The sequence below is a fragment of the Ixodes scapularis genome, unplaced genomic scaffold (assembly GCF_016920785.2).
Source record: "Ixodes scapularis isolate PalLabHiFi unplaced genomic scaffold, ASM1692078v2 PGA_scaffold0__279_contigs__length_252992795, whole genome shotgun sequence".
Lineage (NCBI taxonomy): Eukaryota > Metazoa > Arthropoda > Arachnida > Ixodida > Ixodidae > Ixodes > Ixodes scapularis.
Window position 1 is genome coordinate 98,454,366 of NW_024609835.1, and position 23,400 is coordinate 98,477,765.

The 23,400-nt window shown below is 42.4% G+C and overlaps 1 protein-coding gene across 1 annotated transcript; it reads left to right on the plus strand.

Annotated features, from left to right (window-relative positions):
- The first annotated feature begins 18,200 nt into the window (after positions 1-18,200).
- LOC8024264 lies at positions 18,201-20,369 on the plus strand. Its single transcript, XM_040218278.2, has one exon. It carries the CDS (start codon positions 18,201-18,203, stop codon positions 20,367-20,369), a length of 2,169 nt encoding a protein of 722 aa, XP_040074212.2.
- The last annotated feature ends 3,031 nt before the right edge of the window (positions 20,370-23,400 follow it).

The window sequence follows — 23,400 nt, forward strand, 5'->3', positions numbered from 1 at the left end:
TCCTGGTGGCAGGGGTCGACGACGACGCAGCGGCGGCCCTTTACCGTCAGCTCCGGCGTTTCCAGAATCCTCTTTTTTTCCATGGCAGACTTGAACGTTACCGCCCACACGTGGTTCATCTGGTACGCCCCGAGGGCAGAGACCTCAGGGAGCACACCCAGAAACCAACGCGTCGTGGAAATCTTCGATGCTGTACGGCCGCCCTTTCATGTCCGCATGCAAAAAGACAATATTTGAAACAACAGACCCGGTTGGCTGGGGAGGCAGCATGACCTGGGAATCTTCATTATCGGTAGCCCTGATACCGCGGCCGGCGTGAGCCACTGACACCGCTCCTTCGGAGCCAGACATCGCACGTCCGTACGCTTCGGCGGCCGGAAGTGGAATCCCATTCGTCCATGCGCTCGCTGGGCAACGCGCGTAGCAATATCAGTCATAGATGTTACGAAACATTTCTGGGAAAACAAGAAAAATATCGCTTTAGCTATTGTGGAGGAGATCAGACCGTGGCGCCCCAAGCGGTTAACATTAGAACTACATGGATGGGGACAACAAATACCATGACTCATCGCTCGGCTGACATAACCGAACGCGGAGTCAGCGTTCGGTTGAATTTCGTGTTCTCCGGTAATGGGGAGGAGGGTCTCTTTTGTTACCGTTCCGAACTGCATGAACAATGCAGCATGCACGGTGCCCAGCTCAACACAAATGCCCAAGTGGGTCAAGCATAGCATCCTCTGACGACTGCTTTCGGGAGAAATCCGGCGCTTAACGTCACTTCACTAATTGCTGGTATTTTTACATTACACTATGCCCCGCGCTCCATTAAAAAAAGATGACATGAACATGCGCACAAGGCCTCTGGGCATGTGCACGCGCCTTGTGTTGGGTAGACACCGAGGTGCGGGGATGACAAAAGGGTCAGAGCGCCTCGCCAATAGTGACATCGCTGAATATCACGTCCTCCGGTGCGCCATAGACGCATCGTTTAACTTCAATCCATATTCCATATATGGGGAGTTCACTATAAACGAACCTGGGATACGAATATGAGTGAATGGATAGCAAAGAGAACCCACATAGTAGCCACGGCATTGGTCTCACCTTCTTCAAATAGGTTACGTTCAGAAAGGCACTCAACGTTGGGAGACGCTTAGTTTGGGATTTTGAGAAGTCATCCAGCTTTTAGTTAATTTCCTGTCCTGGGGGGCTCTCTGCTTATCAATTTTTGCTTACAGATAATGTTCGCGAGAGCAATAGATGACAGACTGACGACAAAATAAAAAGAAACAAAAGAAAACCTCGACATTTTGCCTTAGCGGGGTCAAATATACAAAAACCAAAACCAATTTTTTGTCCACTTTTTATTCATTTTTTTATTTGTTCTGTTCTTGACACTCAAGTCTGTATTGTCGTCGTACGTCGTTTGCCGGTCTGCGTTGCGCCTCTTGGTGGCATCTTTACTTCCGTAAAACCACCCCTTTTGTTTAAGGATTTTTGGGGAAAACTCTATGGAAGCAAAAGGCGCCTTTGGGAAGGCGTGGGGAAAACCTTCATTGCACGAACTTTGGGCTGAAATATGAGTCACAAACGGCAAAACAGCGATGTTTTTTGGGATTTTTTTCACGAGCTCAATCAAAGTTACCGTAGCTAATCGTATCTAGCAACAGGATTTGGTCACTCGAAAGAATGTTAACGTTTGCTGGTGCCACGTCGTGCCCCGCCCACGTCACTTCATACCGAAAAACTTGGAAAATGGTGGAATGTCAGAAATGTATTTGAGATAATGAGTAAAAGATACTCTGAATTGTAATTAAAAAAAGAGTATCAAATACTCTCGATCAAAATTATTTACAAGATACCAAGATACTCCAAAAAGTATTTGAAATAGTGTATTTTGAGTAGAGTATTTGAGATAGGCACAAGTCTGATCTGAAGCCAGAGCTAAATAAATCAAAGGGCTCACCTTTTTTTTTTTTTTTTTGTAAATGCTGTTTTCTTTTTTATTTCTTTTTTTTTATCTTCTAGTTTATTTCGGGATTTTTTACTTTTTTTCCGGGTGTATATATATATCTATTTTTTTTTCATGTAGCTTCGTCTTTAGTTTACAAAGTTGGGAGGGAGATAGTACGTATTGAAGGAGACATCAGTAAATGTGTGTTGCTAGTTGAAAGAACTGTACTTTCCGTCCTTGTCCCTAAGTGTTTTTATTATTTCATTGGTTCTTGTATTTTCACCAACCCGCTCTTCGTTCTTTCGCTTTGTGTGACGGGAAGCGGAGGAGTCTTTTGCCGTTCTCTGGCCAATTTCGGCACCCGAAGGCACAGCGAGCAGGCATATGGGAGCCGCAAAATACGGAACGTTAAGATATGATTCCATGAAAATACGTGCGCCTCAACGCTAAGTGGCTGAGAAGCGACCCGGAGCATTGCAGCAGAAGCTTGCTAGACCCAATATTGTGGCTCATGGCGAAATTTAATAAAAATTATGATAGTGGCGGCACATGTGACTGCTGCCGTCCAGTGATGCCGCAGAAAATCAAAACATAAACGGCTAGAGTTGGACTGTTGTGGGCAAAACATTAAGAAAATTGGAATTCGGTACCCTGACCACTGATCTCTACCAGTAGGCTGGATGGCGCATAGAGCAAACAGGCATAAAGCCACCGGAAGTAAGCGGCTTTTCCCGGAAATGAGAGCTTGACAGGTTTTCCCGCTCAAACGAGCAGTGGTCCAAATGGTGTCCAAGGCGCTTGATTTGTTTTTGTTATATCAAGGGAGCTTGCTTGTTGATCGCTTGCCTTTAACACTAGACCCCACTGTGGAGATGAAAAGCTCGGGTTACAACTATGCTCATTATTCTTCTTTTCCCTGGAGCCCACACATTTCACTGTCATCTTAAGCGTGAATGGAGTACTACGACGTCACTTTCGTTGCGTGTGCTCGCCCACACCTGCGGCTGCTGGCTCGTGGAAAGATCGTGCGCCACTTATTATGGACACTAAATTGTTTGGTTCAGTATTCCTTTAAGTCAACTGCCGTAGGCTTAATGAAGTGACGAGCGCTAGTGTAACTAGGGCATTAAAAGGTAATGACAATTGTTTGATGTTTTTAACGGGAAAATGGCGGTCGACGGCATTCTCGAATCCATGGAGCTAAATGGTACCTTTTCCCAAAAACGGGAGAAAACTGAACCCCTTTCCCATTAAGATCTTAAGATAATCACACAACTTTTGAATTAGATAACTGTTTGTTTTGAAACGCTGATACCTGGTGTGGACTGTTATCGCTAAAATAGACCATTTTCAAAAGTCTGCAACAACTTCTGTCCGCCATTGCTTGCTCACCTGCCCTGAGCATGTATAGGCCATATGCAAAACTCTTGCCAGCTATCATAATCACGCCATTAGAAGCCGCAATATTAGTGAGTTTTTTTTTTCACATCTCGCAGCTCTGTTAGAGGGACATCTGCATTTAACTCGGTTGTCTGGATATTCGGACAATTTATTGGTGAACTCAATGGGTTGCTGTTTAGTTGCGCTTCAAAGAAGAAAAGAAAGACGACCGCTAAATTCAGGAAAAGGAATTGTCAGCAATGAAGTCGCACGACTCGTCACGCAAGCAGTGAACTGGGCTATCCACGTCAGGTAACGGCTTTATCGAAGGCGTTTTGGGCAGGGTTCGTGCTAGACTTGCAGCAGGTGATCATATTTCAGTTCTGCGACTCCCACTTTGTTAGGACCACTGTTTATCGGGCAAAACAACGGTACGGGAACCCTCCCATGTGGCGGAAATTTGATAGTTGATCATGTCTACACTGTGTGCCGCTTCTTTTTGAATATGGTCTATTGGACACGAGCGCTACGTCAGCATTCGGTGAGGACTCGGATCCAATTAGGCGCTTCGTGTCCAAACAGTGGCGACCACCCATGTTGCCTGATGAACCTTTGCAAACAGTTTATTGGGCAGAAAATGAGCGTTTGGCAATGGGTAGCTTTGTCATAGAGCCATGTCAAATTAACTGTAGAAAGTTTTGGTAAAGTTGACACGGAAGAAAATTGAAAGCAAACACGGGACAAGGGACGATGATCACGAAAGGTATGCTCGCCGTTCCTTGTTTTGTGCTTGTTTTGTTATTTTGTCAAGCTAAATCAAAGGCGTTTGAGCTGCCGTGTAAATAATTTAAACTCTTTTTACTCTATTTAAACCTCGCTAATAAAAAAACTTAACGTCCAGGGAAGCTATTGTAATTATAGTTCTGACAAATCGTTAAATAATCTTTACATCTTTACAGACCTTGCCTCAAAATGTGTACAAAGACTATATATAATTTTGACAAAGTAATCCTTAAAATTGTATCGATTTTTTTACAAAAAAAGTGTATGCATGTACAATTTTTTTATAAAAGTAAAACGTAAGAATGCAAAAGATTGGTATCGCATCTTTTTAATTCAAAATTAAAAGCAAATATTTAATTTTTTTTCTAAAAGGCTAAACATAATGATATGCAAAATATAATTTTTACTTCTAATTACGTGTTTTACAACTAGAGTAACAACAAGAGCTATGGGAGTTGCTCTTAGTCTGTTTAATTGTAGGTTTCTTTTGTTTTTATATTTTTGTATAAAAATATTTTGAATGCTAGCCACCAGTGTAAATAACACGTTTATTTTAAATTTTGAAGTAGCCGACAACAATAACGTTGCGATCGATGTCTCTTTTCTTTTCTTTTTTGACACGATATGAAAGAAAAGAAACCAAGCGCGGGCTTTGCTTTTTTTTTTCCTCCCTCGTAGAGTAATTTTGCGACAACTATTCGACGCAGGCGAAACAGTCTATGCAATGAGAATTAAAAATTGCTCTCCCGCAGCAGAAACACGACTCGACACGAGCATCGAGTACAATTATATGTGAGGCCAAATTACTTCTTAAGATTCCTCAGACCCGTCTATGCATCACAAAAAATTCCGACTTTTAATGGTGTTACCATGGCGGCTTTTCGTCGCTTTGCGTTGTTGGAGCCAGTCGCCTCCTCCTCTAGGCTTATCATGCGTTTCTCTTTGATTTGTGCCTGACGTTGGAAAACTCTTAAAGGACCCACACTATCTCGTTATTTCGGGAAATATTTTTCCATCCAATATCTATCGACAGCCTCCAATATAAAAATTGACTGTAGTCACTGACAGGATAAGAGCGACTACCAGTGACTTTAGACAGTACTTCTTCAACACTCATCGTCCGCAATAAGGACACTCTACGCTATTAATAATTCCGACAGTCCACAAAGGCGTACTTCCGTCCCTGATGCTCATGGCCTTATCCAAAAATAGACCGATGCTGGTATTGCGTGATCGGGAGTGGGAAACTCGCAAGGAGTGTCCCCAAGCACTCATGAGTGTCTCTCCTTCTCTGTTGTCGCTGCTTTAATTGAGGAGGTACTTTCTCGTCTGTTTTTCGTAGTTCTGATCTTCGCTTCTAATTAGAATGAATAAACGAACGAATGCAATCAACGCACCGTCTCGCTTCATCGGATGAAAGCGAATGAAGGTAAACAAACGTGGCAAGAGAAACGACTCGAGACGGGGAGCTGCAAAGAGGATTATCAAGACGCTGCTTTTTGGACTGCTTGTTCTGCCAACAGGCTGAGCACGTAATGAAAGTGCTGCGCAAAACAATTAAAATTACCATGGGGAATGAAAGAGGACGACGGCAGGAAGTTCTGTTTTAGGGCCGAGAGCAAACCGAGATCACAGTTTTGTCTCGCCAGGGGGGAAATCGTTCCGCCTTCAAGTTGCATGAAATCTTTAATAAAACATAAGCGAATCATTTATGCCTAGTGAAAAATTAAGCGGTATCAATTCGAACTGTATTAAGTGTCAATCACCTTGTTGCTCGGAACCTGGTTTTTCTAAGCCTTTTATTAAAGCAACATTTAAGGAGTGTGGCTTTAATAAAGTGACCTTGTACTTCAAAGTAAAATAAACTCTATGCGTTTGGTTCCGCTATACATCATGTAAACTAAACCTTTAAGGCTTTTGAGACGGCCCGCAAAAATCGGTTTTTCAACATATCGCACTACGATTTACTAAAACGCTGAAAGCAGGTGGTGTAATTTTACAGTGAAAAAGATAAGGAATGTACTCACCTTGCTAAAAAAACAGAAACCTGTTCCGGGAAGTCTACGCCGCCACTTTGCAAATGATACACCCGTAGAGACAAGCATAATGTATAAAACGTCGCTGCGCAGTATGATGCTCAAGTCGTTGTCAACGCTCCTAGCAAATTGCTAGAGTTGTGCAGGAAAGGAAAAGGAAATTCTTTCCATGTGGGAGGAAACATGTAAATTGTTTTGTCCAGTGTCGTGTGGGCGTTGTGAGCTGAATTCCACTGTCTTGTGGTAAGTCTTATGTGAACTAAACGACAGGTTGCATTAATGAAAGACCGGCGGACCACCGCAACTCTCTTCGTTCGACTCCGTGTGGCCACTTAGCAGCCAAGCAGGTGTGGGTGCACTCCTGTGTTTGAAGATACAATTTTTTAAGACGACTTAAAAAGCAGAGAGTGCTGGAGGTCTCGGAGGCTTCAAAACGTTAGGTGTTGGCCGCATAAGCAACCCGCCACTTCCTTTGACAAGTGCTGGGGAAGCATTGCCATCGGAGACAGTGCCACGCGCACGTTAAAGTGTTTTTTGTTATGATTTTAGATATTTTTTTTGGAAGGGGGGGGGGGGGGGTATTGAACGGCCCATGTGCAGCCAAGGAAGGGTCCTTTTTTTAAGTCCTATTGAACTTCCAGTTGTGGGTAAGCAGTTGACTGTCGTAAGTGTCCTGTTTGTTTGTTTGTTTGTTTGTTTGTTTTTTTTTAACGCGTAGAGAGGAGTGCTACCGACATACGGCGTACGGCACGTCGAGCGAGCCACGGCCGCTTCGGGTTCTTTTGCGGGATCATCTGCTATCATAGCCCAATTCAGCCGGCGCTCCCTCGCTGCGGCGTACGCCATCTGTCGGCAGCACATCTCTCTTCGCGTGCTTCGTCTGCAAAGTGGCCGTATAAATTGCCAAAAACAAGTAGCTGTTTTTATTTCTTTTTACAATGTAAGTTTTTTTGGTTTCTTTCGCAAACTTCTAGCGCTAGCTTTCACACCTTTAGTAAATCGCAGCTCGACACCTTGAGAAACCGATTTTGGGGGGCCATCCAAAGTGCCTTAAAAGTGTTAGTTTACAAACTGCAGTTAGAGAATATATTTTCTACGGCAACTAAAAACAAAATACGCCTGTTCAGATTGAAAACTTCTTTCTTTGGTAATAGCGTTACTGGAGCCGTGCAACGATACTGAATTAGAGTGTTTCTCACTTTACACATCCTGACAAATACTTGCAGGGTCAAAGTATACTCGCACGCAGCACCACTGACCAAGAAGTTTCTTTGGCGCGGTGTAAAACCGACTTTTTCTAGCAGTATTTTCGTCGTAAAAGATGATGATGTAGTCACGGGCATCGCAACGTTTCCGTAGTTACGGTAATTAAACTGTAGTGAATATATTTAAATCTGACTCCTAGATGGAACTCAAGCATTGCGTTGGCACTACGTATGCGACATTGACAGTTAATGCCTCGACGAGCATTTGGTAGTGACTCTTGCCCAACCACAGCAATCAGGGTAATAGCCAAACCATAACAATGTCTGGAACTCGGCACGTATTGCCTGTTTCGCCAAGGCACGGCGTGTGGCTATGATGAACACTGGCGACATATAATTAGTACCTGATCACGTGGTTGCTTCTGACTGCAAGGCTGCAACTTCAGGGGGTAACGCTGCTTGGTTTTGATATTTTTGTTTCTGAAATTTTTATCACATGGAGAAAAAAAAAGTAACATGTGTTTCTTAAGCTATAAGATACAAGAAATATTTCTAACCTGTTTTTCGCGAAAGTACAAAACGTTCTTCAAGCGTCCTATGAAATGTAATTCAACTTTCGTTTCGGAATTGATAAATTGATTGAAAATTTTATTTTAAACCGGTTTTCGTTACGAAAAAAAAAACCACTATTTGAACAGATAAAAAAATGTACGCCTTGATCTTAAGCACTTCAAGCACTATAGCAACTAATGACTATTTACAAATTCGGTAGCACTCCTTTCGGCAAGCCGAGTTTGAAAGCCTAGTTCAGTAGAAGAAAGAGTAAAAGAAGCAGAAAGAAAAATTTGAGGCGGAAGAACACAACATAAATCAGCGTGAGCAGGAAATAGGTCCCTTTAACGAGACATAACAAAGGAATCAAGTGTTTGGTAATTTACGGGGAAGCTCTTTACTCTATGAGGTGAGAACGGGAGTGTTAAAAACAACGTAATGTGAGGCTATATTTCGAGAGATAGACACATATTGGCCGTATGCCATTGCAATAGCGCGACGCTAGAACATGGGGTTTCAAAGTGCGCGGAGCTTCGTCTGGCCGTCCCTGAATGATAGACGATTTTGCGGGAGCGCTGGAATTTGCTGGCGATGACGGAGGAACGGAAGAATAAAAGATAGCGGTCACAAAAACAAGGTTAGTTGATTGGTGGAGAAGGTCTAGGGAAGCGTGATAGCACACAAAATTCCAGGGAGGCGGAATTTAGAACAAACTTTAAAGGGGCAAAATTGTTGTGTGTATGTTTATACAGAAGGATGTTAGTCTTCCTCAGTGGGCTTCTGGTGTCTCAGCTGTAGATGAGCAATTTAGCCAGTGCGGTACAACCGCTAGCCTGGGGTCTTTAACGTGCACCACGCAGTAGTGATACACGACCACACGCCCGGTACGATGTTTCTAGAACAAAACTTGGTGGCGCAAGCTACAAGGGGTATAGCCACTACCATCTATTCATTCATCATACTACGATAAAGACACGCTTGCAGGAAGTGCTCTGGTCGTCTTCACGTTGTTTTGTAAGAAAAAATAGCGGAATGAAAAGGACATCGCTGACCAGAAGCGGCGGCCCACCGGAGCTCAGCGCGTTCGTAGCAGGGTGTCGAACCGGAACCGAACCGAACCGAAAACCGGAACGGAACCGTTATTTTTAGCCGAACCGGAACTGAACCGAACCGAAATTTTTGCCGCCATCTTGGAACTGAACCGGAACTGAACCGAAAAAAAATATAACGGTAACCGGTTCAAAACAATTCACGGATTTTTTTTTTTTTTTTTTGTTAGTATCACAAAATAAATATTCGAGGATAAGAAATTGGCAGCTGAATTTCTATATATATTGATCAAATCGTCATATTCAGAACTGCTATGTGTGAGAAATTATGGGTTCTCGTAGTGCTCTTGTTTTGGCAGTAGGATTAATCATGTGTCACGTGGTCACTTGACGTGCATAGTGTCATGTAAAATGATTGGAACGCGTCTCCGACTGGTGAGTTCACCGCGCCAAAAAAGTGGTCCCTCAATGTCCGCTTGATGACATCATAGAAATGTCGTGCTGCCGCCGGTCGCGATCTTGGCGGTGTCCCAGCAGCGGTGGTTCATGTGGCAGACGCCTATTCTGCTGCAGGTCGCTCTCCAGTGCGGCAGTTCACGGTAGCTTTGGCAGCCAGAAGTTGGGACGCCATGACGACCGCGACACTCGCGGTCGCTCGTGCTTTTCGCCAGCATTCCTACGACGAACCGCCAGAATCGCGTCATCCGACAGCAGAATACTCCAGCTTTTATGACGTCATTTGGTAACACCTTGGGACTACTGCTAAGAGAGATGGGACACTAAACACACCAGTCAAAAACGCGCTCCAGGCACTCTAGTGTCAAGACATGCTGTCAAGTAACGTCACGTCACTTGGTCCAGTGACCTCATGTGACTCACTTCGTCAAATCGATTTAAATTTAGAACGTCATAAGATTTATTGGCGTTGTTGACATCTTGACGTCACATGACATCACGACTTCGCACCGCAAGTCATGTTGCACCCTAGCGTACTCGCTTGTCATGAGCCGGAGTCGAGTGCTCGGGTTTATGACAGTCAGCATCACCAAACTCTCGCGTAATGAGTCGTGGTCAATTAAAGATAAGAATAGTAGAACCTTAACAATGTCTGAAGCTCACCCCTTTCTCTAATTAGCGTCCGTTCACGTGACCGCTTGTTCTAATTGCGAGGTGAGTGGGGGGGATCGTTTCTTTCCTTCATTTTTTTCTGCGTCTCATCGGTATTACTATTTTTTCAAGTTAGCAAAGTCAGGGATTAGCTTTTTACGGTATTTACTGAAAGTACAAAAACTGTTGCACGACCTATTTTACGCCTATACATCATTGAGGCACCGAAACATGTTTTCGTTGTTCCTGAACTGCCTCAGATAGTTGTCCCCGTGAAGCATTTACGAAATGTATTATTAATTAATCCTATGTTGCATAGAACTACAACTGTGTAAGAGAGGGATATCGGAAAAGAAAGATTCTAGTGGCCTCGGAGGGACATTTTCCCCCAAGCTTCGACCATCTCCGCAGTTTGTTTTATTTTTGGGTGCAAAATAAAAGCGATGGAAAATTATCCCAATAATCCGAATTAACACCCACAAACGGAGTAGGGAGTCCCTCAGTAAGAAAAAGTAGTCTCTAAAGGAGCAATAAAAAAGTAAGAAAAAAAAAAGAGGGGGGGAGGGGGTACTTTTAAGAGTGTACCATGTTGTAACGGTTTCTCTGCTCCGCATTTCCGGCATAGACAAGAAAGCGAGGCCCCGGAAACAAGCATCTTTGCAAAAGATACTCTAACCATAAAGCGCGATTTCGTGGTGCCAGGTTCTCGCGCCGTTCCTCACGGCGCTGCTCCAAGCAAGAATAATTTGTGTCTCTCAAATACATGGCTTACACTCAAAGTAAACCTTCTGCAGCGTGCATTTTGCATTACCTGTTTTTATTTTCTGACTAAGAGCAATTGCAATAGAGCCTTACAGAAAATCCCAGAAGATTTCGCTGCAGTGGGAATTGTGGGGCTGTTCCGATATACGCTCGTGCCGGCTCGAACGCTTCGTATATTTTAGTAGCGACGCGGTTCATTCTTTTATAATTAGGAGCTTAGAACGCCCAAAAAATAATGGGAACACAAAAAGAGCTCATCGCATTCTCCGTGTTGCTTTCCTTCTGCCTTCTCTGAGTTATTAAACCACAGAACATTAAACCAACGTCAACTTTGTCCCGACCTCCTGATGAATTTCACGTGCCGTACATCGGAACATCACAATGCGTCAAGCATACAATGGGGACGCCACATATTTCCGGAAAGGTCTATTACCACCAGCATAGTGCGATGACGTCACGTGCAAACCATGTTAAACAGTTCAGTTTCCTTATGAAATGCGATGTTCGCAAAACTAACAAAAGCAGATAATCGAATTCTATATTTGTGCAGTATAGATAGCAGTCTCGCGATGATATATAGTAGGCAAACAAAATGTTAGAGCGAATGACTGAAAGCACAAAGTTGTAAGGTGAGTGCCAAAAACAAGAGCACGTCAAGGCCGAATGTAACATTAACCTCCCGAGGTGGTATTTCCCGAAGTTTCAAGTTTATGCAAACTGAAAGCCAAATGTAATTTAAGTTAGTGATATAAGAATCTTCGTCTGTCCTTTGGGCTATTTATGTGGAATGGGTATATCATTACGTCTCTACCATTTTTTTTTTTTGCGTTAATGCGTCGTGCATCAGATTCTTTTTAAGATTACCATTTATTTTCGTTCTCTTTCTGCCCATTTCGCCTATTTCACTTCAAATCTATTATATTAGGACAAAGTCCTATTATGCATATCTGGCGACCCGGTGTTTCACACTTCCAAACGGCGAAATAAAAAAAAATAAAAATGTTGCCACAGCCCTCAACCGCTGGTGTATTCGAGTATTGTCCTTCCGTATCGGTCTCAAGCGGTTATGTGACATGGAAAAAGAGTACCGCATAAAAGACGGGTCAGAGAAGAAGTAAAACACAGGACCAGCGCTAACTTGCAACTAAAAGGTTTATTTCGTCTTCTATGCACTACTCTTTGATTACGTCTGTCAACAACTAACGAGCCCGTCAATCCATTATGTTCAGTTATGTGAACTTAATACAGTCACATTTATTGATGATAATAAAACTATATTGAATTACTGACTGAAGGTTTCACAACATAAATGAAAGGTCGATCACCTCGAAGATATACATCATTAGTAAATTCACCTGCAAATTATCTGAAAGATGCTCTGCAGATCTTTTTTGGCATTTTTATCCTCGATAGACCCGAAGCGATTTGCAATAGCGTTACTGTGTTCCTCACGCATATCTAACTTGCCAAACATATAGAAATTTGTTATTGCCTCTTTTATGTCATGAACAGCAATTTTATGTGTCTTTGGGCAGGACAAAAACAAAGTCAACAGGGAAGCGTGACGAAACTATGACGATTACGCACGCAGAACGTCAGGGCTGTCATGTTGAGTAGAGCATAAAATACTATTTTGTTCTAGGAACCACCATGAGTTTTCTCTCCAGCTTATGTTTGCTCGAACTAACATTTTCAAGTTGTAATTTTTTCCACGCACTCTATCTAATTTGAACAGACTGCCCTATAATGTTTTTATCTCCCTGACTTCAATAAAGCACTAAATCATACAAACTTGGAAACAGCGCAAAACAAAACACACACAAAAAACAAGGGACAAGAACGATAAGTGACCGAACACAACGCTGACTGGCAACTGAAATTTATATTTATATTTTCTGTCACATTTTTGAATTCGAGCGTTCATTGCATATTATCACACTCTTTGCTATTCTCCTTACTGCTAGTTATGTAAAACGACGACTGAAATTTTCAAATGTGGCTTTTTTGTGTATATATATATATATGCATCTTTTAGATCGGTACGTTGATCGTTTCTTCCGACAGTCATTGCTATTCTTTTTACCGTTAGTTATGTAAAACGATAGTTGAAATATTGAAATGTGTCCTTTTTTATTAATTACATCTTTTGGAAATGTACCCCACACCTGCACGGTCCTAATCAAGGCCTGCAGTATATAATAAATAAATAAATAAGTAAAATATCAGTTAGCAAGTGCGATTCTTATTTCAAATGAAATTGACTGGCATCTTCTCAAGAACAAACCTCAAAAGCCCGACTATGCCACTTTATACTACATAAGAAAAATGTTCACTTGAGTACGCGCTATTTTAGGCCAGATTCGACCTGAGTGCGAAGCTGCGTATAAATGATAGTGCACCATTTCGGATCCCTTTTATCGGCATAATTCTTCGCCTGCATCACGGCGCTGAGTGTAAAGGGTGTTAGTTAGGAAAACGAGTGTTGTGATTGTCACCGTTTTTATAAAAGGTATGTCACTGATTCAGAGTGACTACAAATGCATGCGTTTGTCATAAATATTTCAACTGCTTTTAGCTCAGTCGCGTCGTCATCATATACAGGGTGCGGCCATATGGGCTAACACATTTGGCACGCCTTGCGAAATTCGAATTCAAAACGTACATACTTGAAATTGGGCATGCGAACCTAATCTCGCGAAAAGTTTTGATTTTTTTTAGAGCTAAGGCCATAGTAAAGTATTAAAAATATAGCGAAAATGGCGATCGTACATTTCCTATGCCCTGTACCGGATGTTCATCGTCTTCACACTGGTTTGTGAGATTGCTCCCAAGTAGGCATTGTTTATATATTTCGTTAGAAGTATTAATTATCGCGATTATCTTGCTCATCGCCAGCTTCTGCTATTGAGTTTCGGCGTTGTTGCGTTCAGCAAGCAACCTGGGAGTGACCTCAGAAACAAGTGTGCAGACGACAAACAGGCTGGTATAGGACACAGGAAATGCACGGTCTCCAATTTTTTTTTTTATTATTTATTACTTCACGACCTTAAAATTGAGTTCTAAAGGAACAAGTTGGAGATACAACTTTTTAAAAACTACGTCCGCGCGCCCAATTTCAGATATGTACGCTTGGAATTCGAATGTTGCAAGGCGTGCAAAATATGTTGCTCCTTACGGCCGCTCCTGGTATATTGTAAAACGTATTTTGTAAAGTATATTTTATGATATTTACGGCGACGAGATACCCATTCCATGATTTTAGGCACTGCAATTAATTTCCTTGTTCAAGAACACAATAACGATTCAGCTTTTAATCCTGCGATGCAAAGCTGTACCAATCACGGGTATTTTAGGTGGCCTACTGTACTTCGTGACTACCTTTCGATCAAGGTAAAATATATATAACTGAGGTAAACAGATGAATGCTCAGTCGTATAAACACGACGTTTCTTTATGTTAATCTAGATTTTATTTTACTGTTGTGTCAAAATAAACAACAAAATTTCTTATTTTTGGTACCTGAAAGTAAAAGTAGATTGTACGAACGATAAACAACTATACAGTTACTCGTTTCACGGCGGAAATAGTGCATATTGGAAAAAACCGCGGAAAACAAATTCTCAATTTATCGGTTCAAACCGGTTTGAACCGGTTCGAACCGGTTTGAACCGTTATATTTTACTTCCCGGAGCTGAACCGGAACTGAACCGAAAGCCGTGAACCCGAACCCGAACCGAACCGATAAAAATTTCGGTTCGACACTCTGGCACTCACTACTCATCTTCAACTCCTCAATGTACAAAACAACTCATCTTGGAGTAGAGAACAACGAGCGGAACAAACATAACTGCAAAAGAATCACACGGCGAACAGTTCCCGTACTCCGCATGTCGTGTCGTCTGCTACAAAGAGGAGAAAAAAAAAAAAAAAACGCGCGGTCGGGTGTAGCCACGTGACTTCCGCCACTCCCACTCTCTTCTCTCCACTTCTCCAACTTCCGTCGGGTTTCGGTTTCGGTTTCGAGCAGTTGCGTCTTTTGGCTTTATTAAAAAAATACGCTACTCTGTTGCAAAATATTAATTGGGTAGTCCTCCGACATCATAATGAAGCGCCTGGCAAAAAATTAAAAAAAAATTTTGGGGGGTGTCAGTGTCCCTTTAACACAGCCCCCAGTCTGCGTACACGCCGCTTCGCGGCGACAGTATGCGGCTGCTAATTACAAAACTATTGACCCAATTGACCCCGTCGTACACTCCGCTTCGCGGCGTCCAGCCGGGAAACCAAGCCCCGTTGTACCCCATGCACCTCCGTAAGCGAAGTCCCATACCATTCGTTCAGCGAAATTTCGGCGACAATATTCGTTTTTCCCGTGTTAATCGTAAAAAAAAAAAATATATATATATATATATATATATATATATATATATATATATATATATATATATATATATATATATATATATATATATATATATATATATATATATATATATATATTGCCAAATGCCTTGGCAAAATAAAATGTTTGAGGAAAAAAAATAAAAGCAAGCTCGCACTGGGCATCAAACCCGGGATCGCTTATGAGACAGTTATCTTACCACTAAGCTAAACTCCGCTTCGAAAAACTCGACTTATACGAGACTATCGGACGGCACTTGAACGTGTGAGTGGAGTGCCGTCGGACGGCACTTGAACGCCCTGCAAGAGTGCCGTCGGACGGTACTCTAGACACTACATTTGCTAAAATCTGAGTGAAGTAGCTTAAGAATGCTATCGCATTAATAAATGAAATATATTACCTGAAACCGGTCGTTCTCAAAATCGATCTCGGTTGATAAGAGGCTGCAGGCTCGGGCTGATCTTCACGCCACGCAGGTTTGGCTCGTCGAACCGTAATTTTCTTTGGTTCCGCAACTGGTCACCATTAGCAAACATGTGTCAGGGGAAGTCGTGGTTAGGGCTGCCATGGCAAGCTTGAGCAAAGTGCCAGCGCTAGCAGCATACAAGCCCTGATAACGCCTACAAGCATGCACGACGGGCAGGTGGCTTGAAGTTCAGCGGTCCGACCCCCACGAGCGTAACAAACTACGGCACAGTGAGACAAAAACCCGGCAAGATCGGCGAGCATAGAGGTGACCACAATGGCAGAAAATGCCTGGGAGAGTATGCGGTAACTACGCAGTACAGCACGCAGTAGCTGCATTGGATCGGCTTGGATTTGGTATTGTAAACGTTAGAAACCGAAGTGCAGTAGCACGCAAAAAAAAGATTAATGGAATTTTTTTTTTTATTATCAAAATATTACTATACAACAAATAATAAGTAAATTAATAGCTGAAATAATAATCCTGGTTTTTAGTTTTTTTCATTTTGAGGCTGTTTTCATAACTTTACGGATTCGAAGCCATGGCTATATTTAAATCAGAACCAAACCGAAACTATGGTTAAAATGTGGTTAGTTTCCGAATCGAAACTTCTGGCGCGATGAAGAAACGGCTATCCGGAATGCTTCCAGGCCAAGTTTAGTATAGTAAATTTTCTGAAGATAATTTTTATCAGCTCGGCTGATTCTTCTGTTATTTCAATGCTTCGTTGTTGCCTCGCTACGCCGAATACACAAGGACGAAGAAGGGGACAGGGACGAAGCGCTTCGTCTCTGTCCCCTTCTTCGTCCTTGTGTATTCGGCGCTTTCCATCCAGTTATGTACCAACTAGCCCCACTTATCTATCTTACTACTTCCCTACGAGAAAGCAGCGCAACTCTCGAACTCTTAAACGTCTCAGCCTCTCAGGCTCCCTTGCGCGCGCCTTGAATGAGCGTGCTTAGGTGGCGCAAGCTGTAGCCCGATTTGAACGGCTAGGCAAGGGCTAGGCCGCACGGATTAATCCATTTAATAATTGTCTGTTTTCTTCGGCTTTTCAACGTGGGTAAAAGACAGGCGTGCACTTCTCGTATTTCTAATATCCATCATTATTCAAAGAAAGACCTTGAAGACCAACACAAGCATCGGATGATTGGAAAGGTCAAAGGCATTACCGTTCATTTCGGAACGTTCCTACGAAGGTAAGTAAAGGCAGTTGCCGGTATAATACTCACACGCCCACACGCTGACCACGATATCACGAGACCCTTGCGGAAGAGTGTTGTTATTGCGCTGTGCCGTATTTCGTGTGAACTTTCAGGATATCTGATCCCTGCTCTTCTCTTCTACGGCCTTTTTTTTTTCTCATAGTTTGGGTTGAAGGACCTTGAATGGGATTACTTCGTGCATTGAAGACCGGTGGTCTGGGTTGCGGGGATGCGGCATTGAGGATTCCGCTACCGCGAGTAACTTGAAAAACATTTTGCAGGACGTTGGTCGGCATAATTCCTATTGAGAACGTTAAGGGTGTGCCTCACACAGACGAAAGGGGTATATACTTACACCCCTTGCCGCTTATTATACACACCAACACTTCAGTTAGACGTACAGCGCCCTGCCGTTCAACCAGCGGCACCAACTTTCACAAGCGGCCTGATAGCGAAGTTGTACAACTTATTGAAGTAGGTAATGTACAGCCTTTTTCAAAACTTCAGAGCCCACCGCGCGCGTGGCCGGAGCGGGCTCGCTCCCGTGCAGCGGCGCTCGCTGGCTGCGAGATATTTGAGAGCGAGGGGGAACTTCGCTTTCGCTGTTTTGCGCCACTTTGTTATCAAGGCGAGAGCGACGTTCCCCTCGCTCTCAAAAATCTCGCAGCTAGCGAGTGCCGACGATGATAATTATTTTTAAACGCATTGTATGCTTAATAGAATGACTCCTTGTCAGTGACTAATTAATAATGTATTTCATACAAATATGAAGGCAATCACGTTTGTAGTGTAACATAGTTTTCCCAAAAAAACGTTCGGCGGCAGCATTCGGTGAAACAACGTGTATATCAACCCTCATAGCGCGCTTTACTTCTAGGTTAAGGTTTCTATGAATATAAAAAAGCAGATCACCGCTGCAACGGTTGTAGCGTGTTAGAATGTCATTGTCAACCCCTAAATGCGGGATTGCATTTAATTGACCTAACTTCGACAAGTACGTTTTAGTCATCAAGGATAGTGTAGCATGTTGCACATGTTTTTTTTTTTTTTCAGATGCCTGGGATACGGTTCTTTCAATGCCACAAGTGCCAGAAGAGAGCATTCACACTAAGGTCATTGTTTCGACATTTTCATGCAAAGCATGGGCATGAACAAAACTGGATTTGTGGGATTCAGGGGTGCTTAAGGACATATGCATCCTATGGAGCTTACCGTAAGCATGTCTCCAGAAAACATTCGGAAACTCTTGATGAGGTCCACTCAGTGCCCGGCGCAAAGAGAAGTGAGGAGACCATACGTGACATGCCAAGCAGTGATGAAGATCAACCGGACAGCCACGCAGATGTGCCATTTGTAATCAACGCTGACGGTGTAGGCGTTGTGCAAAGCAATACATGCAACCCTTCAGGTGAACCTCAAGGCTTATTCAAGCAGTTTGCTTTGTTACTGCTCAAGTGGAAGGAGGGAAAGCGACTTCCAAGTGCAACACTTCAAGAGATTTCTTCTGATGTTGTCTTGTACATACAGTCATTCGCTGAACATTTCCTTGCACCTTCAGCTTCAGGTAATGACCAAGAGAAGCTGAAGTTGTTTCTTGAGCGTGACCTACAAAAGCTTGTAAATGAAAGGGAACGCGAAAAATACTGGAAAAGTTGTTTGTCATTCGTCCAGCCGGAGAACGTTTGTCTTGGCAGAGACATGGGTGGAAAGGTAGAGGCCTTCACCTATGTTCCCGTCTTAAAGGTCCTAGAACATTCACTCAACAAGTTGTCTGTTGATCTTAGCTCCAGGCGTTCCGCAAGGTCAGGAGAGTTCCTTGTTGATGTTTTTGACGGCACAGCCTTTCAGGAGCATGCCTATTTTCAAGGAGATGCGAAAAAGATTTGCATTCAACTTCACACTGATGAGTTCGAGGTCTGTGATCCTCTTGGGAGCAAACGTGGGAGACATAAGATGATGGCAGTGTATTATACAGTTCTGAATGCTCCGGTCGACACACGTTCAAAACTTTCATCAATTCACTTAGCAGTGCTTGCAAAAGAAAAGCTTGTGATAAAATATGGTTTAAAGAAGGTGCTTGAACCCCTAGTTAATGACATCGCTCGCCTTGAAACGGTTGGCATTGTTGTCAATGGAGAAGTTTTAAATGGGTCTGTGTTCTTTGTTACTGGAGATAATCTCTCTCTGCACCGTCTTGGAGGGTTCAAATGCAGCTTTAGCCAAGGCAGGATATGCCGACACTGTATGGCATTACGCCAGGAAATCTCAAGAAAGCACCGACCTTCTGACTTCGCAGAAAGAACCCCCACAGTGCACGACCACCACCTTAGCTTGCTCACCTGTGGAGTTAGCTCCTTGTCACTCTATGGTGTACGCAGTGAATGTGCCGTGGCATTTTCTGGTTTTCACCCTACACAACACCTTCCTCCAGACATTATGCACGACTTGCATGAAGGCGTCATCCCGTTCTTGTTGAAACAAGTAATTTCTTCCCTTGTAAAAGATGGTGTTTTTTCATTAGAAGTTTTAAATGCTGCCATTGTCAGGTACCCTTACAGCGAGAATGACAAACGGAACAAGCCAGAAGCTGTGTCAATGGCTATGTTACAAAAAACAAAGACAATCAAAGGAAACGCCTCACAGCTGTTTTGTTTATTCCGATACCTGTCATTTTATGTGGGTGAGTGTGTTCCAAGAGAGCAAAAGGTATGGGGGCTGTACCTTTTGTTAAGAAAAATCGTTTACGTCATTATGAGTAGACGAGTAACAGTAGAGCACATTGCATATCTTGAACGCCTAATTTTGTGCTTTTGCGTTGATTTCAGGGAGACATTTCCAAGTGTTGCTGTCCCTTGCAAATTACATTTCATGATCCACTATCCTAAATATAGGCAGATGTACGGACCGCTTGTTAGGCTTTGGGCGATGCGATACGAATGGAAACACCAGTACTTTAAGGAACTGTCTCGAAAGCTAAGAAACTTTAAAAATATCACGTCAACTCTTGCAACCCGCCACCAAGGGCACGAGATGTATTTGCAATCTTGCGAAGACAGCAGCACAACCATGAGCACAACGGGATGCAAGCCTGTCCTGTTTGAGCATTTGCCTTCTGACGTGAAGCACCACATCTCTGAAAATAACATAAGCCGTGAGAACATCTTTTCTCTCATGTTAGTTTCTCTCGACGGCACTGAGTACGCGGTCGGCAGCATTATTGTGACCGACATCTCTTCTGAACAACCCACTTTTGTTCTGGTCTGTAACATCTTTTCAGTGAGCAGGTGCATTCTGACTTTTGTTCAAAAGCTTGAAACCGTAAAATTTGATCAGCATTTTCATGCATATATAGTAAGAAGGTGTCCAGAAAGTTTACTTTTGAGAGACATCACGAATTATCAGGCAGATGCGCTTACCATTCATACGATAGGGAACAAATGTTTTGTGTCTGCACGACACGCTTTAATTTAGGCCTGACCTCAAATGTGTTATTTGCTTCACGTGTGGCTTCTACAATATATTTGTGTTGTATTCAACATTTAGTTCGAATAAAGTGCTGAATATGTTTATTTCTGAAATGATGTTTTATTTATGTAAGAAAGAAGAGTACACTTCGATCGAATGTCAGTTTGAAGCTATAGCTACACGCACATGTGATTATTCATAAATCTATGGCGATCACGGCAAGACTTTGTTGAAGGAAGGAGATGCTTCTGTGACCAGCTTGGTTTATCAACACCAAGCTTATTTGTGACCTCAAATGAACGTAAAAGACGAAGCATGTTCCTGAAGGAAAAAAGCTGAACGTGTTGCAAAGTGTCGCTTAGAAAAGCAGCTTATAAAATCAAATAAATGAGTCATAGTGTGGCGTGATTCAGCAGGTTACAGGGCTCTGTTTTATTAGAAAAAATCAACGTGACATTTCCGCAGTGAATATGTATGCACAATTTTATGCACCATATCAATTTGAATTTGCATTATTTTTTTAACAGAGAAGCTATGTCTCGCCCCATAAGTCTACGGATAATAGAACAAATTTTAATGTTTGTCATCCTCACAAGCTCCATGTTCGTACAACGCGGCACATAGGCAACATTGGCGTTAAAGGTTTCAACTACATACAGCTCTGTCACACATGCATGTGCACTGTTTTTAAAAATCAAATACAAACACCCTTACACCTTCGAAGCATCATGGGATGTACTTTTACCATGTATACCCTATTTACACCCTTCTAACACCCTTCGTACACCCTTTCATAGTTAGGGGTGCAAAACGGGTGTTTCAGTTGTGTGGAACGCCCCTCTAACTAGGGATGTCGCGAACCACCCTAGGTTCGATTTCGAAAGGTTTCGATATTTGCGAAGCGACCTGAGGTTCGATTTCGAAAAATTTCGATATTTTCGTACCGACCGAGGTTCGATTTCGAAAAATTCGCAACTTTTGTCCACGGCGGAGTTTCGAATTCGAAAATTTCGAAGCTTTCAAGGTTTCTAAAAATTCGAATTCGAATATTTCGAATATTTTTTTACTTCAGGTTCGATAAATTCGAAGATTTCGAAATTCTTTGTAAAAAAAATTCGAAAACTTCGAACGCTTCGAATTTTTATAAACATGAAGTTCGAACAATTCGAAGATTTCGAATTTCTTTTGGCATAAACTTCGAAAAGTTCGAAAGTTTCGATTCTCTTTTAACGCTAAATTTAAAAAAAAAAAAAAAAAAAAAAACTTCGAAGATTTTGAATTTTTTTCTAATCCAAGTTTTCAAAGTTTGAAGTCCGATTTTCAAGTTTTTCTACAGTTTCAGTTTCAAATAACGTTTTCACGACTCACTTGTTTTCACAAAATCAAGTTGAGAAAAGTTAGGTTGTGATATCTAGATTCTACGAAGTTGGTCAGGCAATTAAATGAGACGACGAGTGTCCCGGACGTGCTAGAATATTTGCCAGTGCAGAATTGTGACTGCCAGTCCCCCGGGGGGGGGGGGGGGGGGGGGGGAGGGGGGGGGGTTCTTTATCACGCAGTAGTGATTGCACGAACACACTGTTTTACGAGACTCATCCAGTTCGAAACGGCCAGGGGCGAGCAGGAGGTTGAGGCTCAGAAAAACCTTGAAGCGACCTGGCAAACTAGCTCGCCACCCCTTGCACGCTGGTAGTAATCCGATCCGGTGAAGTTTATAATTGTCCTGGAGGTTTATTTTCTGGGACGGAGTAATCGCCTCGCAAAAAGCACAAAAGTCGACACAACTCGAGGTCGAGGAGCGTTCTACCATACAAGTGGCGTCGGAAGAGGAAAAACGGGGGGAAAGAGGGTAGCGGGGGGGCTTCAGCCTCCTTCTCCCCCTTGCAGGTATTTCGGACTGTTAAAGAAAACAATACGGGGAAAGAGGGCGTGGTCGAGCTTATTTTAATCTGAAATTATTTATTCATATGTATAGCTACTGTCGCTCTTCACTGCATAAAAGGTTGCGTAGATGGTCACTGTTAGAAACTCGTTGTCAGAAGGCACTGCTCGTCACATGCTTAGTGGTTCGGAAGTTCAAAGCTGTCTTTTCGACCTAAACACCTGTGCCGATAGTAACAAAAGAAAAAAAAAAAAGAATAAATGCGGGAATAAAAAGTAGGAGAAAAAAGAAACTATCAAGAATTCGCCGGAAGTGTTCTATTCTTGCATATTCAGAGGTTCAAAACTTCGAAACAAGTTTCTCCTACCAAAATGTGTACTGGCTAAAAGAAACACGTCCCAGGAACGCGAAAAAAAAAAAAAAAAAAAGTTTTCTTTTAATGACGTGCTGAACTTGAACAATATTAGATATCTTTTCCCATGAGTTGATTTATTCCTTAACGTGAAAAAACAATAAATATATTATTTTGTATTCTGCAGATGGCAATGATATGTAGTGTCTGTGGTGCTAATTTAAATGCGATACCTCAAACAACTTAGACGAAAATAAATATCAAGTTTAGGTCATAATTGCATGCAGATACATGTTTGGACATTTCTTCGAAACTCACGTTGAATAACAATAATCACATCTTAAGACGGCACTTACCTAGGCTATACATAGATCATTCTTAAAAAAGTATAACATATCTACGATAAATACCTCCGGCTGCAGCGTGCTTCAAATCTGGCACAAACGATAATCGTCAAAAACCCGTCGTCCGTCCTCGCTTCTTCGGGGATTTATTTCTTTAAACCTAAGCATGCCAGAACATTGAAATAAATGACATTGTCTTTCGTAAGGAACGCAGCACCGCGTGTAAAAGTTCGAGAAAAAAAAATTAGGAATGTACCCCACTACTTGAAATCAAATGAAACCGTCCGCCGGTCTTTCGAAGTTCGACGAACGTCGAACTTTTACCCTAAGAGTTCGAAGTTCGTCGAACTTCTGACTTTTCAGAATTCGAAAGTTCGAAACTTTTCGAATTTTCGTGATAAATAAGTTCGAAAGTTCGAAATTCATCGAATTTTTTGGTCAGTCAAGTTCGAAAGTTCG